At 40.4% G+C, this 19,278-nt stretch overlaps 1 protein-coding gene across 4 annotated transcripts in view; it reads left to right on the forward strand.

The window, feature by feature from the left end:
- The window catches only part of MICU1 (mitochondrial calcium uptake 1), a 203,622-nt gene that overhangs the window by 175,988 nt on the left and 8,356 nt on the right, over positions 1-19,278 (forward strand). For all 4 annotated transcript variants that reach the window (XM_079899947.1, XM_079899944.1, XM_079899945.1 and 1 more), the window contains one exon: positions 17,717-17,806. In XM_079899947.1, coding sequence (XP_079756073.1) covers positions 17,717-17,806 — 90 coding nt within the window. The remainder of the gene's footprint in view (positions 1-17,716; positions 17,807-19,278) is intronic.

Below are 19,278 nucleotides of genomic sequence, written 5' to 3' on the forward strand. Positions count from 1 at the left end.
TGATTTCTTTGTCGAATCTGAGTGAGATCCTTGCCAGGTAGAGTAATCTTGGTTGTAGGTTCTTCCAATTCATCACTTTAAATATATCGTGCCACTCCCTTCTGGCTTGTAGAGTTTCTGATGAGAAATCAGCTGTTAACCTTATGGGAGTTCCCTTATATGTTACTGGTCGTTTTTCCCTTGTTGCTTTTAATAATTTTTCTTTGTCTTTAATTTTTGTCAATTTGATTACTTTCTGTCTTAGTGTGTTTCTCCTTGGGTTTATCCTGCCTGGGACTCTCTGCACTTCCTGGACTTGAGTGGCTGTTTCCTTTCCCATGTTAGGGAAGTTTTCGACTATAATCTCTTCAAATAATTTCTTAGGTCCTTTCTCTCTTCTTCTTCTGGGATGCCTATAATGCAAATGTTGGTGCATTTAATGTTGTCCCAGAGGTCTCTTAGGCTGTCTTCATTTCTTTCCATTCTTTTTTCTTTATTCTGTTCCATGGCAGTGAATTTCACCATTCTGTCTTCCACGTCACTTATCCATTCTTCTGCCTAAGTTATTCTGCTATAGATTCTTTCTAGTATATTCATTTCAGTTATTGTATCATTCATCTCTGTTTGTTTGTTCTTTAACTCTTCTAGGTGTTTGTTTTTTAATTCTTCTAGGTCTTTAAACATTTCTTGCATCTTCTCGATCTTTCCCTCTGTTCTTTTTCCAAGGTCCTGGATCATCTTCACTATCATTATTCTGAATTCTTTTTCTGGAAGATTGCCTATCTCCACTTCATTTAGTTGTTTTTCTGGGGTTTTATCTTGTTCCTTCATCTAGTACATAGTCCTCTGCCTTTTCATCTTGTTTATCTTTCTGTGAATGTGGTTTTCATTCCACAGGCTTCAGAATTGTAGTTCTTCTTGCTTCTGCTGTCTGCCCTCTGGTGGATGAGGCTATCTAAGAGGCTTGTGCAACCTTCCTGATGGAGAGACTGGTGGCGGGTAGAGCTGGGTGTTGCTCTGGTGTGCAGAGCTCAGTAAAACTTTAATCCGCTTGTCTGCTGATGGATAGGGCTGGGTTCCCTCCCTTTTGGTTGTCTGACCTGAGGCAACACAGCACTGGAGCCTACCCCGCTCTTTGGTGGGGCTAATGGCAGACTCTGGGAGGGCTCATGCCAAGGAGTACTTCCCAGAACTTCTGCTGCCAGTGTCCTTGTCCCTGCAGTGAGCCACAGCCACCTGCCGCCTCTGCAGGAGACCCTTCAACACTAGCAGGTAGGTCTAGTTCAGTCTCCTATGGGGTCACTGCTCCTTCCCCTGGGTCCTGATGTGCACAGTACTTTGTGTGTGCCCTCCAAGAGTGGAGTCTCTGTTTCCCCTAGCCCTGTCGGTGTCCTGCAATCAAATCCCACTAGCCTTCAAAGTCTGATACTCTAGGAATTCCTCCTCCCATCGCTGGACCCTCTGGTTGGGAAGCCTGACGTGGGGCTCAGAACCTTCACTCCAGTGGGTGAACTTCTGTGGTATAAGTACTCTCCAGTTTGTGAGTCACCCACCCAGGGGTTATGGGATTTGAGTTTCTTGTGATTACGCCCCTCCTACTGTCACATTGAGGCTTCTCCCTTGTCTTTGGATGTGGGGTATCTTTTTTGGTGAGTTCCAGTGTCTTCCTGTTGATGATCGTTCAGCAGTTAATTGTGATTCCGGTGCTCTCACAAGAGGGACTGAGCACATGTCCTTCTACTCTACTATCTTGAACCAATCTCATCGGTTTTTCCCTTTAAATGATGTCAGTCTTTGCTTCATTAATTTTGAGCTCTGGTATTAAGTACATACATACTTAATGATTATGATTATTGTCTTTTCTTGATGAACTGGCCATTTTATCATTATGAAATATTCCCCCTTTATGTTTAGTAATACGCCTTTTCTTGAATTCTATTTTGTCTGGTATTGATTTAATTACTCCAGCTCTTTGGGTAGTTATTGTTTGCATGGTATGTCTATTCTTTTATGTTAAACCTATCTGTGTCTTTAAGGTATATCTCTTCTAGACATAGAGTTGGGTCTAGTGGCCTTTTAGCTATACTTTTTTGCATTTTATATTTTAGTGGTTTCTCTAGAAATTATAACTTTTCATGGTTTACTTAAAGTTAATATTGTACCACTTCAAGTGAAATGTAAGAACCTTGCATTCGTACAGTTCCATTTCCCATCATTCCATCCTTTATGCCATAGTTGTCATTTTGTATTTCCTCTATATATGTTATAATCCCTATCATATAATGTTAGCATGTTTGTTTTCAACAATTATATTTTTCAGTAAATTAACAGAAAAAAATAATTTTTATACTTAGCCACATTTACCATTTATTCATACTTACCATTTTGAGTGTTTTTCATTTATTTCTGAATATCTAAAATTTTATCTGGTATCACTTCCATCAGTTTGAAGAACTTCCTTTATCATTTATGGTACGAATCTGCTGGCAGTTAATTCTCTTAGTTTTTGGTTTATCTGACAATGTTTTTATTTCACCATTGGGTACTGTGATTTGTGATTTTTAAATCTCTCCAAAGCACTGACTCAGGTTTTATAAGCACAGTCTTGCTTATTCAACACTTTCTGATGGATTTCTTAAGATTTTCTAATATAAGATCATGCTATGTGCAAACAGAGATCATTTTACTTCTTCCTTTCCATCCTGGATGCCTTTTATTTCATTTTCTTGATCCACATAACTTTTTAAAACAGCATTTGTCTTCTTGCTTGTTTACATATTTATTTTTGTTTGTTTAAAATAATACCTCCTCTGACCTTTGTAGAAGCCTTTGGAAAAAATTAATGAAATCATGGAGGTTATGTATGTGTATGTGTAATACCACAGGGTCGTTTCTCCAGAATAGCTTTGGTTGTATTGCTTTGTTTCACAAAACAGATTTGACAGCATCTGCAAATCCAAAGATGTAAGATTTGAAGTCATCACTCATTATTAAAATAAAATTAATAAGCTCCTATTTATATTTGCATACCTTTTTTTGAAAAGTCCAACTAAAGACAATAGATTCACTTTAAAGAACAATTATATAGGATGAATCACTGTCTGTGTTAAAATTATAGGATGTACAAAATAGAATGATTCAGGGTAATGGTAGCAAAGGAAAGTGCAACCTGGTGGTTAAAGAAAAAAAAGATAAAGTGTTTCTTTCAAATGACTTCAAACCATTTCCTGGGATGTTTAGTCTCTCCATAGAGTTCATGCCTCATTATCCTTGTTAACAGAGGCAGTGGTACAAATTATACAGTCTTATCTGATATCCAAAAATATGTTTGGTTTTGAGATAGATGGTATTTGGCATTTATTTTGACTTCTTAGATTGTTTTATCTGTGTAACTTTGGAGTCCCTGAGTGTAAAAGATAGATATCTAGGGGAAACTGCCCTAGATTCATACTAAGTAAGAGGAAGAAGCCAAGTGTATTCATTTCCCAGGGCTGCTGTAACAAATTACCACAAACATGGTGATCTAAAACAACAGAAAGTTATTTCACAGTTCTGAAGCCCACAAATCTGAAATCAAGATGTTTGCAGGGCCACACTCCCTCTGAAGGCTCTAGGGAAGAATCTTCCCTTGCCTCTTCCAGCTTCTGGTGGCTTAGTCACTCCTTGGCTTGTGGCTGCATATTACCAATCACTACTTCTGTCTTCACGTGGTCTTCCCCTTCCTTCTCTCTTCTGTATATCTGTGTGTCTATCCTTTTTATATCTCTTGTAAGGACACTTGTCATTGGATTTAGGGCCCACCTGGTATCATCTCAAGATCCTTAATTACATCTGCAAATCCCCTTCTTCCAAACAAAGTCATATTCACAAGTTCTAGAGGCTAAGATGTAGGACATATCTCTTGGGGTGGCCACCATTCAATGCACTATAGCAACCAAGACCTAAATATCACTCATACATAGTCCACAAAGTTAGGCAAAAATAGAAGCAAAAAAGTATATGAGGTTAATTTACCGTGAGAATATTTGTATTGTCTGTTTAAAAACTCATTTTTGGGCTTCCCTGGTGGCGCAGTGGTTGAGAGTCCTCCTGCCGATGCAGGGGACACGGGTTCATGCCCCAGTCCGGGAAGATCCCACATGCCGTGGAGCGGCTGGGCCCGTGAGCCTTGGCCGCTGAGTCTGCGCATCCGGAGCCTATGCTCCGCAATGGGAGAGGCCACAACAGTGAGAAGCCTGCGTACTGCAAAAAAAAAAAACTCATTTTTTTAAACCTAATTATACTCTTTGCATGGCTAACTTCTATTTCTTCAAAGAGGCCTTCCCTGACTACTCAATATAAATTATAAAAAAACTAATTATATTGTCTGTAGCTTTTATAGTTTTTTAAAAAATAGGCATTAACCTAAAATCTTCTGCCTTCACTACTGTCATCAATTCCTATCCATAAATTATAGACATGGGCTTGAATTTTCACAAATATGACTTATCAGGTAGAGCAGAGACTACTAACTGTGATATTTTGTACATAGATAGGCCCTCAATAAATACTTATTAACTGAATTATGCCTCATCTGTCCAGGAGCTCGAACAAACAAAAGTAAGCATTATCCTTAATTCTGTACTCATTCATCCCCGTATTTATTTCTTCAATAAATCTGTGTCCCTGCTTCCAGAACATCCTGAATCTGACTCTGTTTCTCCACCTAGCCTACTCTAGTCCTGATCTCTTTACCTACGCTTACAGGGCTCCATATGGCATGGCTCTTATATACTCTTTGAGTACATCAAATATCACTTTCTTACCAGTTCACTCCATTCCACATGTTCTTTTATATTCTAGATATATCAAGTTCATTCCCACCCAAAAGCCTTTGTTCGGGCTGTTCCTTCACCTCAAGTGCTCTTTCCCAGGATCTCTGTGTATTTGGCTCCTTGTAACTCAGGTCTCATATAAATCACTTTCCTGGTAACTCCATCAGCCTGTATCATAGGCTTTATCACTACCTGATATTTTCTTGTGTATTTATGTGTGCATTTATTATCTGTCTCTGTTTACTAGAATGCTTATCTGTCTTGTTCCTGGATATATTCCCTGTGCCTAGGACAATATCTGGGATATAGTAGACACCCTATAAATATTTGCTCAATAAATGAATGAGTGAATGAACATCTTGATAGATGTGAAAAAGACATAGGATCTCAAGCCAATAACCCCTCACCTTTGACAGTAGACCCAGAGAACAAATTCATGTCATGAATTCACTGTGTACTATAACCCCTATCTTTTAGACTTAACATACATTTCACCTTCATCCGAGCTTAAGGGGGTCATGATATCCGCAATGTTAAGTGATGTACTGCAGGGTGCATGCAAAGACTAGCCTGTGCTTGGCTACCGTTCCAGGTTCCTTCCCTCTGCCAGATGTGCCTGTGTTCACTTCCTTTGCTCTGCCAGATGTGCCTGTCTTTTGCAGGCTCTCCTTGCACTCTCCCCTTTGCTTTTAAACATTCCTGATCCTAATAGTCATACTAGTGATTTTTCCATTCGTTTGAGTTCTATACCAATTCTCCTTCCACTGAATCATGGAATTTCACTGCTGAAATGAATCTTAGAAGAGAGGAAGAAAAGTGTAATAGTTAAGAATACTGGATTTGAATCTTGGCTCCATCATTGACGAGCTGAGTAGCTTTGGGCAATTTCTGAATTTGGTTTCTATGTTTTTAGAATGAGGATAATAATATCCACCTCATAGGATTGTTCTGAGGATAAATCTACACAAAGCACTTAACCTTGTGCCTATCATGCAGTGAATGTTTAATAAATGGCTGCTGCTTCCATTATGAGGTTGATGATATAACCAGATTTAGTGTGGTTCATCCATTCATTCAGCTAGCAGCATAGGCACTATGCTGGGCACAGGGTTCTACTCTCAAGAAGCTCATAGTCTATTAGGGGAGAAAGAAAAGGATACAAGCTGTTCACGTTGTTGTGATAGGTGCTAATGAGGGCCTCTGACCCCTATGAGGGGTGGGGAAAGAGTGAGGCAGGGGTTGGCACAGGAGTACTTTTGTCTGCCTGCTGCTCTGTCTCAGCTGTCTTCATTTTTTCCCAAAAGGTTAGGACCTTCAGAAATTGGCACCTTTTAGAAGCCCTGGCACTCTCTCTTCCTTGGCTACTTTAGAGCTTGCAAACCTGTCTTTAGACATAATTTAGTACAGAATTTCTGAAACGGCATCGTGAAGGACATTATATACTGCAATATGTTAATGGTTTTGTGGGTTTAAAACAAAACCCAAAAAAAGTGTTCCATGGTTCAAATAAGTTTGGAAAATGCCAGGTTATACAGAATTTCTTCCTGCAGCACTACTCCTGCCAACTTTTTAATATGCTAATGTGCATTATTAATCTCCAAGAGAGTGATATAGTTCCCAAACTTGACTTGCCTCAGAATGTCTTTAACAACTTATAGAGCTAATGTTCCTCAGAACAGTTGGAGAACCCAGGCAGGTGGCAACTGCAGATTTACATTCCAGCGTGATGTAATCCCTGAGTGAAAATGCCAAATTTCATTGTGGCTGTTTCTTTAGTTCTACGTGGTTCATGTGAGAATGACAACTCTCAGGCAAGAATGACATGTCTTTGTTGAATTTTGACCATTTGGAGAAAGAACCTTTCTGCATGAACTATAGTACCTTTCTACTATAGGTCACCTCTTTTGTTTAGCACTTAAGAGGAATTGGTTCTATTGCTTATTCATATACATACTGGGCATAGAATTAGATATATAACCTCTCAAGGGCTGTCTGAATGATTTACCTAGTCTGCTGAAGAAGGTAATGGAAAATTGAACATGGGTCCTTCCCCATGGCATCCTATGATGGAAGAGTTAGAAATTATTTGAGTTGGAGCTCTAGAATGAGCTATGGCCTGTATGACTTAGAGTATTCTCATTTCTGCCAAGAGAATAAAAGGTTTCTAGGTATGGTAAAGCCCCATTATAAGCACCTTAGGATATTAGAGATTTGGGAAACTTGTAGGTTCAGTTGTGTCCCCTGTGTACTTTGAACTATAATACAGGAAATAATCACACAGATATAGGCCATGGCCTTTAGTACTCATGCCCCAGCACAAGCCCACTTAAACTGAAAATCATAATTTATGACATGGTTGTCCTTAATTCTTTATAGTTGTCCTATACATACAGTTTACCTTATTACCTGACAAGCCAAGAAAATAAATAGTAAAACCTGTGGCATATCCCCTACAGGATAGTCTCTGCAATCCCAAGTATTTTTACTGAAAGTTAGGTAGTATTATCCCCCATTTTATGAATAAGGAAATATAAAATGAAACAGCTTACTCTTGGTTACCCTGCTAAGTAGAGCTAGAATTCAAGCTCAGGTCTCTCTGATCCCAGTCTGTGTTCTTTCCACACCATCATGTTGTCTCTCAGTATATCCCAAAATGCTGCTGGAATTTGAAAATCATTGCTGAAACACAATCCAGGAGGAGACAATGCAGGTTCACCATTTTGAACTGTGGTTCTCAATAGCTTAGGGAAGACAGGCTCTAGGCTATTTCCTCCCAGTTCCCTTTGGCTAAGAGTTGACCATTCTTGGGTGAGAATAAAGTCCTTTTGGTAAACTATGATGTTTTGGAGTTAGTGTCCTTCTCTTGAAGATGAAATATGACATTTTCCCCCTACAATTGTCTCTTCTGTTCAGGACAAGGTTCTCCCACTCAGACATGCTCTGACGTCTGTAATGCATACCCTACAGTGACACAGACTCTTGGAGTTGTCTAATCTAGCTTCTTATCCCACACAGGAACATCTTAGTAGACACATCTGTGTTCTTCACTTTTCTGACCATATTACTTTTTTTTTTTTTTTTTTTTTTTTTTTTGTGGTACGCGGGCCTCTCACTGTTGTGGCCTCTCCCGTTGCGGAGCACAGGCTCCGGACGCGCAGGCTCAGCGGCCATGGCTCACGGGCCCAGCCGCTCCGCAGCATGTGGGATCTTCCCGGACCGGGGCACGAACCCGTGTCCCCTGCATCGGCAGGCGGACTCTCAACCACTGCGCCACCAGGGAAGCCCTATATTACTTTTTGGTGAAGAAACCAATACACAAAAGCCTAAAGTTACTTAAATAAGGTCATGTAGCAAGGAAAGTTAGTATCCCTTTAAAGGATACCACAGAACAGAAAAGACATATGTATATACTAAGCTGTCAGTTTCTGAACATCAAATTATAGGATATACAGATGTGGATGGACTTCTCAGCTTTTAACGATCCAGCTGTTCCTCATCACCTCTACTCACTGGTGTAGCAATACTTTGTTATACTTTTAGAGACGATTCTAACATCTAGCATTTATTGAGAGCTAAATATATGCAAGACATTTGTAAGCATAAATTTTGGGTTTAAACTCAAACCTGATTTTGAGTCCCTATTACTCACTAGCTTTGGACTTTGAACAAATCACTGAAACTCTCAAAACCTCAGTTTCCTGATCTGTAGAACGGTGATAAAGGCTACTTGCCTCAGGGCTATTGTGAAAATTAAATGAGATAACCCTAAATTACTATACTAGATTGAAATTATGACTATACACAGCCGCCTGCTCTGTTTTCAGCCCCAAGGTACTGACTTTCCTCTGCCTGTTTATCTTATTTTTTTAGTTAATTAATTAATTTTTTATTATTATTATTTTGGCTGCTTTGGGTCTTCATTGCTGCGCGCGGGCTTTAGTTGCGGCAAGCGGGGGCTACTCTTCTTTGTGGTGCGCGGGCTTCTCATTGCAGTGGCTTCTCTTCTTGCAGAGCATGGGCTCTAGGCACACAGGCTTCAGTAGTGTGGCACACAGGCTCAGTAGTTGTGGCTTGCGGGCTCTAGTGCGCAGGCTCAGTAGTTGTGGCACACGGGCTTAGTTGCTCTGCGGCATGTGGGATCCTCCCAGACCAGGGATCGAACCCATGTCCCCTGCCACCAGAGGAGTCCCAAAAAGTTATTTAAAAAAATAATAATCCTAGAACCTGATGAGGCTTAATTTTGTTCTCTTAGAAAGTAGTATCTACTGCTTTTTTCAGTACTTTTTGAGATTCGTATTAGTTTAGAAGTTATAAGTGGTTTTGTTTTGTATTTTTTAAATAGGAAAATTGGAGCTTTTAGTTTCTCCTAAGTTTCATCATTCATCCAAAAATTCTTGAGATCATTGCTTTCAGAAGGCATTATCATTATTTAACTTCTCTGTTCCTAGGAATATCTAAGCAGTATTAATATCTCTAGTATCCACAGCATTCAAGGGGGAATTTTCTACTGGACTGTAAACTCCTGAGGACGAGAACAATGTTTTCCACATCTTTGTGTCCTACTCTGAGCCTAGAAGAATTATGTATATTTATGCAGTAGATATTTAATTAATGTTGAATAAATGAGTGAATTAATTCTAAACATGGTCAGATCCTGAAAAGGATGCTAAAGCTCTAATAAAAACCTAGGGTGAGGGGGAGAATGATAGGAGTATGACACCTTCCCATGTCATTAATTTCCTTGACACATGGGCAAGTCACAATTTCTCTGACCTCAAGTTAGAGTTATACTAATTATCTCCAAGCATTCTTCCAGATTTGAAATTCTATAAATAATCAGCTTTTTATTGAATGTTGTAATGTTTTAAGGGACATGTTATAGCCTAAATATCCAAATCTGTGTGAAAATGAACTAACTTATAATTATCAGATACATTTGAAATCAGAGCAAGGCTGCTGAATTCCCAAGAGAAGCGTGGCGGTTTTAATTTGTTTTCTTGTTAAGAAATTTAAAACTTAATTAGATCTTGGCTAGTGCCTCTATAAGAGCTAGTTTATGGAGCTTGGTATAGTAGTTGCAGAAAAGTGACAGCTCCATAAAATATACCTAGAATGAGTGTAGCTGTATATAAAGTATGATTTGAGGAACGTCAAAAGGACATTCCCAACCATAAATACCTTCCCTACTTAACTTTCTTGCTTATAACAAATTACTACAAATTTGCAGCTTAAAATACCACCTATTTATCCCCTGACTTATAGTTTCTATAAGTCAGGGTCTGAGCATAGCATAACTGGGTTCTCTGCTCAGAGTCTTAACAAGGCAGAAATCAAGACATCGGTAGGACTGCTTTCTCATCTGGAGTTCATAGTCCTCTTCCAAGCTCACCTGGGTTCTTGGCAGAATTCATTTCCTTTTGGTTGTAGGACTGATGTCCCTTTTTCTTGCTGGCTGTCACTCGCAGCAGACTGCTGCAGTTCCTTGCCATGCGGCCCTCTCACAGGCCCTCTTACAATATGGCAGCTCACTTCTTCAAAGCCAGCAGGAGAATCTCTTTCCCCAGTGTGCTGAGATGGGTTCTTATATAACTGTAATCATGGGAGTGACTATCCCATTACCTTTTCCATATAAAGTAACCTAATCACAAGAGTGGTATCACATCCTATTCACAGGTCCTGCCCACATTCAAAGAGAGGAGATTTTACAGGGTGTGGGGATGTTGAGAACCATCTCAGAATTCTACCCACCATACCAGAAATTACCACCATTCTATTCTTTGAGGACTTCTGAAGATATGGACATTTTAACTGATCTAAGCCATGTTATCTAAAAAGACGTTAAGAATGGCAGTCATAAAATTTTAGGGCTAGAAAAGAACTTAGAAATCATTTTACTTAAACCCTTGCTTTATTCTTTTAACCTGTTTGTTTACACTTGAAGGAAAATGACTTGCTCAAATCACAGCTAGTGCGATGCAAAACTGAGACCAGAGATTCAGGTTCACTCACTTCCATACCACTGTTCTCTTTAGTACGTGGGATCCACTGCCATGAGAAGGACCTAGAGAATTCTATTGGGGACTCAGTGCTTTTATGGGAAGGCAGAAATAGGGAAAAATTCACAGCAAAAATGTACGGGAGGGCATCCCCAGACAGCCATAGAACGAAGGCAGGAAATGGGAATGTCATAAAGACGTGTGTTGAAGAGATTATGGGAAAAAAGCTCCTATTTTATAAATTCTTTTAAAGTTTGTGGAGGCAAGCCCCTATGCTTCAGTTTGTTATTGCATTTTGTAAAAACATTTATGTGTGAAGAAGAGTGTTGGCCAGGATTTCATTCATTTAAGACAAAGTCATCAATTTTTTAAACACAATTATTGATGATGTAGGCAGGGAAGCTCAAATTCTGAAAGAAATATTTGCTTCATGAGGCACTTTCTCTGCAGAGACCTGATTTTTTTCCCCTAATTTAAAGTTACTTAGCAATTCTAAAGATTGATTCTGGCTTAACTATGTTGCTTTGAATATGTTGTGATTTAGTAAAATTATATATAAGTACCCCAAGGAGGAAGGGAGCTGCTTTAGGGATTCATGATTACCACTGTGGGAGAGAGGAGAGTGAGGGTAGGATAAACTGCCAAAACATCCTCTTAAATAGATAAGTGAGAACATCAGCCAACATTACATCCTACTATGAAAAGGATCAGAAAGGAATTATACCAACTGGGGAAGTATAGAGATTACTTTTTAACGCATGTGCTGCTTTTGGGGGGCTTAAGGGGTTACTACCCTTAGAAGCCTCTGAAGGTTTTATAAGACACTTGTTAAGGTGAAGAGTATTTAGCCTTTTGGCATAATTTCAGCAAACTGAACTTAAATATCTCAGTTGCTTTCAACTTTAGCCATCAGAGATTCAGACTCTGTTGAAGCTGACAACCCACAGCCCACCCATAGGCCACCAAAGAAGTCATTTTGTAAAGGGGGGATAAAAGGCACTTCCTCCTCAAGACTGAGGTTCGAGTAATATGAGGAAGTGGTTATCTAAATAATGATACATCCTCTTGGTGGAATACTGTGCAGCTGTTAAAAAAAAGAACTGTTTATGTATTGGAATGGAATTATTTCTTAGATATATTGTTAAATGAGTCAAGCAAAACCATTTAATATACCACCATTTTGTGGGAAAAAGTGAAGAATAAATATTTGATTTTATATCTATAAAATATTTCTGGGGAAACTGGAGATATTGGTTGCCTCTGGACAAATAGGGGGCGGAGGTATAAGTTTGGGAAGGAGATTTCAGCCCTTTTGTACCATTTGAATTTGAAACAGCTGAATGTATTATCTAATGAAAAATAACTTTTTAAAATAAAAAATAATGAAAATTTAAAGAGTCAAAGAGGGAAAAGCAAGTTAATATGGTAAATTGGTCTCCGAATAAGACCTGGCTGTGTTATAAAGGTTTCCCTGCAAGGAGACTTGACTGGCCCCCTGCAAAATCTCATCCCCACCTGCACCTCTGTTCTAGCTCTCTAATCAGGCATTAGCATCCTTTCCTGCTTTCAGTACTTTACTCAGACCCCCACCCCCCATCACCTACTATTGTACCTGCCAACTCTGGAGCAGTATGTCTCTTTAATCCTTTAGAATTAGGATCCAAAATGTACCTCCAACGAAGTACAGTCTATTCCACTGTGACCCAGATGTGTCCGTTAATGTCTGATAGTTCTCCTATGTACTTCTCCATCGTAATGGTTTCTATAGTTTCCCCCACTGAACTGTGATTGCCCTCTGAGCATGGCACCTGAAACCACTGCCTAATGGTACTGATAGAAATGCTTGCCCTTTGTGGACAAAATGTGTTGAGCGTTAATGACGCCAGATACAATACTGGACAATGGCAATAAACCTTACTGTAAATCAGTTTTACTAGATTAATCATGTAAGCCCATTGAAGCAGTCATCTGGGATGATGCTCTGAGATTCAGAAAACCTGACCACAGGTTTTCTCTGTGGCGTATACCAGTATTTAAGAGCCAGGATCACCAGCATCACCTCTGACGGTGGACTGCCTGAGCACACAGAGGGGGTCAACCTGCCTGCAGCTCAGAAGCACCGTGCGGAACACAGAATTGTTATATTTTTCATTATTAGTATACTGCATTGCTCTTGGCTCCTTAAATTGCTTGTCATCCTAAATATTGTCCTTTCCTCCCCACCCACACCCCCTCAGTCGGGCTGAAATGTGTATGTTGTATTAGCCAAAGTATCTTGGAAGAAGATACTTCCAAGAAAGGACAGGTGCTTTTTAAAGGAAAATCCTTCCCCCGTCCCCGCCTTCCCCGAAGCCATCTAGGTATGGATTTAAGAAACTAGGACCTCTGCATCATAAGCCCTTCCAAAGCTGAAGCAGAAATGTCTTCCCTTACTTAACCTTGGCAGTCACCAGCCAGCTTTTGATTTTCTCCACTGCAGTCCAGGAAGACAGGAATAATCACATGGCTGCACAGCTAGAGACTGCCAACCCAACGTGGCATATCACCTTTCCAAACATCTTTGCATTAGGAAGAGACAGGCAGTTCCTAACTGGGTCACACTGTCCGTAGATCTATCTATGCATCAGAGATATAGAAGCTCCCAGGGCCACCTTTGTTTTATATGCTTTTCACTGGGTTGCATTTTCATAAACTTCTTTAAGTTCTTAAAATTGTCAGTATGCATTCCAAGGGAATGCTAATGTGTAGGGCAATCAGATCTGTGGTCAAACTATAATGCTGGCTCTTCACAACCCCTAGTTGTTACTCAGTTATTCGTCCCTGCCCACTAGCAAGGAGTAATCCCCAACTTGGCTTTTCTTTCATCTGAGCTCTTTCTCTTGTTTAGAGTGACAGATTAATGGGAATTCCCTGGCAGTCCAGTGATTAAGACTCCGCGCTTTCACTGCCGAGGGTGTCGGGGAACTAAGATCATGCAAGCCATGAGGTTCGGCCAAAAAAAAAAAAACAAACAACAGAGTGACAGATTCATGGGGGGATCCGTTGTCCATATAAGGGGTCGAGTGGATCCAGTGTGTATAGGGAAAAGAGCATTGGCTGGAAGTCAGAAGACCCTGATTCTAGACCCAGCTGTGCTACTAGTTAGCTTTGTGACCCTGAGCAAGTTATTCAAATTCTCTGCATTTTACCTTTCGTCTGAGGTCTCTTCCAGTTCTAAGATTCTGATTCCAAGTGGATGTCTGGGCTCTTATCCCTCCAGAACTCTCCTTTCCTCTGTTCAACTACTGTTGTGAATACTTTTATGTAATATAGCTTCTGACATTATAGTCACACAAACTCAGTATGAGTTTCTGTCTGAGGCTGAATTGCCCAGTCATGGACTGTGCCAGAGAGTAAATTGGGGGTCCTGGCACAATTCAGATTCTGCCTGGACTTTTCAAAAAGCCAGATGGTTAACACATTTTTGAGTGCCAATTCAGCACGCTTCTGCAAATTCCTTCCCACCACAATCTAGTAGAAATCACCCAATCTCATGTCCATCTATTGTTCAGGCAGCTGGACCAGATTTGTACCAAAGGAATAGATAGGCCTTGGAAACGTAGGCTTCTCCAGGGTGACTTCATGCTCCATAGAGACATCTTTCAGATTAGAACCCCAACCATCAATCAATTAGCATCATGAAATAAGGGAGGCCCAAATTCCAGTACCAACATCTGGTCTGCATGGGGAAGTTGAGATCTGGGGCAGAGGGGGTGAGGGATTGTTCTCCTTGCTGTGATTTAATTATGGCTTTGTGGTTCAGAGATGTGGAAGAAAATCTGAATGAGCCAACTCTCAGGACCAGCTGTCAAGCACTTGGCTTGTAATCTGCTGTCATCCTACTTGTCCCAAGTGCTCTTGGCTGTACAGCTCACCAGCCAGTTTAATGTTTGTTTCCTCCACTGCTCTGATTCACACCCTGGGGGCTTATCTGAGGATCTTGAACTGTGAAAGGGCACCCCAGCCAGGCTCTTTGCTGGCTGGTAACATCCCAGTGGTTTGAATAACTTAGCTCCTGTAGTACAGATGGCATCAGAGCCCTCTCCATGTGAGATGGAACATATTCTGTAACTGTTCTGTCAAGAGATGGTATTTGTAATGAGGGATTCCTGACAGTGGCTTCCAGAAGTCCCTGTTCTACAACCACTTAGTACCACTTTAATGAGCTTTCCACTAAAAAAAAAAAAAAAAGCCAAGAGCTCTCACTGACATTCTTGGATATTATTTAGTTAATGGTTTATTTAGAGGAAAGAGTCTATCTTCATGGGGAAAAGGATAGGCACTTGGAGCATCAAGAAGAATTAGCACTACTATATAGCACAGGGAACTCTAGTGCTCTGTGGTGACCTAAATGGGAAGGAAATCCAAAACAGAGGGGATATATGTATATGTGTAGCTGATTCACTTTGCTGTACAGTAGAAACTAACACAACATTGTAAAGCAACTATACTCCAATTTTAAAAAAAGAATTGGCAATAGGCACTCTGCCCTGAGAAAATGGAACTGGGAAAGAGAAAAAGAGGGTAGTTATCAGTTATAACAGGTGTGGTATTGGTGTGAAAAAGGCATGGTTAACAAACATTGGCAGAGAAAGGAATGGTTAACATAAAGCATTCATGTTTACCTACATAGAACAGGTTTTGAGCCACTTCTCAGGACACATTTCTGTGGCCGCAAAGGGTAATTCAGTAAATGATCACAGTTTGAGAGCATCCAGTGTCTTCTGATCTGATTCTCTTTTCACTGAGCAATCTTCTGTGGTGAACTGAGTTTCCTTAGTAGATTTTCCTACTGAGAAGTATAATGGCCAGCTGTCATCAGTTTAGTTCTCTTAACAGTTACTATTTTCATTGTAAATTGGCCTTCTGGTTTCTCCTCTTTCCCCGGGCCATTTAGTTAGCAGGAATCAGTTCTTCCTGAGCCGACTGAGAGAATCAAGTGTCTAGACCTACGAGGCTAAGTTTCTAAACCCTAGAATTTCTACAGTCTAGTAGAGGCCCCATCTCCCCCATCAGCACTTAACCACATCTCGTGAACATCCACACAATAATATATTCTGCTTAAGTCTTTTAGTTCCAGGGGATGTTGATTCCTCTTTCACTCTCGCATCCCGGGAAGAGGGGCGGTATGAGCAGTAACCTAAAGCTGCAGGAGGAGGAATCTGACTCTTTCCGCTCTCGTGAGCAGCCTAGTCCCCCTCCAGCCAGAGGCTGTGGACACTAAGGTACAGCCCAGCTTGTGGCCTTTATACCTTTCTTCTGCCCTTCGCCACACAAGATCTTCAGCTGTTTCTGTGTACCTCCACCCCTATCCCTCACCCTCAGATTCTAGAAAATGCCAATAAACCATTCCTTGCACTACTAAGCCACCTCAGCAGCTATCCTGTGGCATCCCGTCATTTGAATATGAGAATATTATACCTAAAGAGATCAGGTGACTCCACCACAGCAAGTTGATGGAGCCAGGACTAGAGCTCAGGTCTTGTGACTTGCAAGCAGTTTTTCTACTGCATCTCCTTGCTCCTCTGCATTGTTCTGGCATTTGTATCAGCTGACCTCAGGGGCCCTGTGGTGAATATAATGGAGGCTATAGAGGTGAAGTGAAAGAGCAAATGCAGAAAAAAAATGACAAGAAAGAACTGAAATTATAGGAATGAAATAAGCAGAGAAGGCACACTGCCTTTAGTTTAAGTTTACATTGCTTCTAGAAGAATCTAATCTGAGGTTTATAGATATGAACACTTCATTGCTGGTTGGTTCATAAATAGAAATTCATCTTTTTCTTTCCTCTGAGTTTTACCTCACTTAAGAGTGTGTCTATAAGCAATAACATAATTTATAGATGTAGCTGGATCAGGCTTGAGGATAAATGGCAGAGAAGGCAGGGGAAATTGCCTAGTCCCTCCTGGCTTGTTTTTTGTGAGAACCCAGTTCTCACGTGATTGCTAGTGTTTAACAGTAAATGTCAGAGAAAGAAAAAATGGCAAGAGAGAAGAGATTTTCTGATGAGATCTGGAAAAAGGAAAAAAAAAAAGAGACTGTATTGATCTAGTGAGATGGGGCCACTGCTTCTCCCAAGCGGCACAGTTGGGAAAGACAAAGTGGCTGATGGAAAACCTGTTGGGAGGAAGGGCAGGAGCTCAGCCATGCAGATTCTCCACTGTCAGTCAGTAACGGGTGGGTGAAGCCTCAGTGCACTCAGACAAGTCTCCTTGTTCCCCACTTCCCCATACTTTCTCTGCCTCATTATTTCCTTGACTTTTTGTTATTGTGTTCTTTCCAGTGGGAGGGAAATGCCAAGACGGAGACTATCAGGCATTCTTTATTTTTTTTCAAGGCACTCTTCTGGTAATAATTTATTAGAAAAGCCACCACTGCATGCTGAAGACTTCGAATTCCATCCTTAAATATTATGTGGATTTTCACTTTTTAAATTTTTATTGTGGTAAAATATATATAACAAAAGTTGCCATTTAAACCATTTTTAAGTATGTAAGTCAGTGGCATTAATTACATTCACAGTGTTGTACAACCATCACCACTATTTCCAAAACTTTTCCATCACCCCAAACAGAAAATCTGTACCGATTAACCACTAACTCCCCAGCCCCTTGTAACCTCCAATCTACTTTCTCTATAAATTTAGTATCAGGCATTCTTACTTAATTATATATACCTCCTAGATTGTGGCAGCAGTAGAAAGAAAATGGAATCTGAAGTGAAAAGGAAAGGGGGTTATGGATTAAAAACTGAGTTATCATTTTCTTAAATGTGACGTAAATACACTTGAAAATTTTTTATTGTGACTGAATAGTTTTATCCTTCCATTCAGAGAAAGCAAAATGAAAGTCCCTCTGCTGTGCTAACTCAACATCTTTCTTCTTTCAGTAACCATGCAGCAGGTGGCCAGGACAGTGGCTAAAGTGGAACTCTCAGATCACGTGTGTGATGTGGTGTTTGCGCTCTTTGACTGTGATGGTGAGTGGGGCCCTCTGGAGTCCGGTGGAAAAACCAAGCCTTACTGCCCTTGAAGTAGACACTTTTATGATGGAGCCAGCTCCTTGCAGCCAGCTCCAGGGTACCAGCCTAGACTGCTTCAACTTCCCCATTTCCCACATCAGTAGCTCAGCCCTCAGACTCATGACATTGAGAAATATCACCCCTGGTCCTGGTTTGTGTTCTCCATTTCTTCTTATAATTCTAATTTGCCTATAGGCCTAAATTCATTTATGACCCTAAGGATCCTAAAAATAAAAACAAGGGAATTCCCTGGTGGTCCAGTGTTTAGGACTCCCCACTTCCACTGCAGGGGGCACGGGTTCGATTCCTGGTTGGGGAACTAAGATCCCGCATGCCGTGTGACACGGCCAAAAAAAAAAAAAATTAGACCCAGCTTACTGCTTAGTAGATAGGAGCACTTGAATATTTGAATGTCTCTAGGAAGAAGATGGTACTGGTCACTCCACCACCCAGGGCACATTTCAGTCATTTACAACCCATCATAGCATTCCAGCTGCACACTAAGGTCTGTTGTGTCTGTGAGCACTCTGCAGTTTATTTAGCCCATTTAAGAGATCCTGGTTCTGCTCTGGCCTTATTTCTCAGCTATGTTGGCTGATACAATGATGATAATATTAACAATGGAGGCTCACAGTTTTTTCTCTCTCTCTTTTTTTTTTTTTTGCCTTAGATTTATTTATTTTTACTTTATTTTTATTGGAGTATAGTTGATTTACAATGTTGTATTAGTTTCAGGCATGAAGCAAAGTGAATCAGTTATACATACACATCTATCCACCCTTTTTTAGATTCTTCTCTCATATAGACCATTATAGAGTACTGAGTAGAGTCCTCTGTGCTATACAGTAGGTCGTTATTAGTTATCTCACAGTTTTTTCATAGCTTACTATGAGCCGGATACACTGTGCAAGCTGCTCATTTAAGCCTCTGACACAGGAGTAGTTATTAACCACATTTTACAGATAAGGAAGCTGCAACTCAGAGAGGTAAAGGAGTTTTCCCAGGATCACAAAGGTAGTATTAGATAGCAAATCCAGGATTTGAACCAAAAGTGCACTGCCCCCCTCTGAACTATATGACCTCCATTCCCTGTCTCACAGCCAGGATTCACTGTTCATCTTCTTCCAGGAAGCTAGGCTCACAGAATTCAAGAACAGATCAAAAGCTCCTGCATGTGTGAAACCTTCCCTTTTAATCCCAGCATAATGAATCACTCTGTTTTTTTTTATTCCTTAACTTGGTTCAATTTGTCCACATTGCTGCATGTTACACTCCATCTCTGTGTATGTGACTTAATGTCCCTACCAAATTGTGAGCTTTTTATGGGTAGTTACAAGTCCTATCCACCTTCGGATCCCCCCTCCCCTGCAAATAGGACCTCAGACAGTACTTTGCACATAACAGGTGTTCATTAACTTTTTGTTTGTTTT

Source organism: Stenella coeruleoalba (assembly GCF_951394435.1).
Source record: "Stenella coeruleoalba genome assembly, chromosome: 16".
NCBI lineage: Eukaryota > Metazoa > Chordata > Mammalia > Artiodactyla > Delphinidae > Stenella > Stenella coeruleoalba.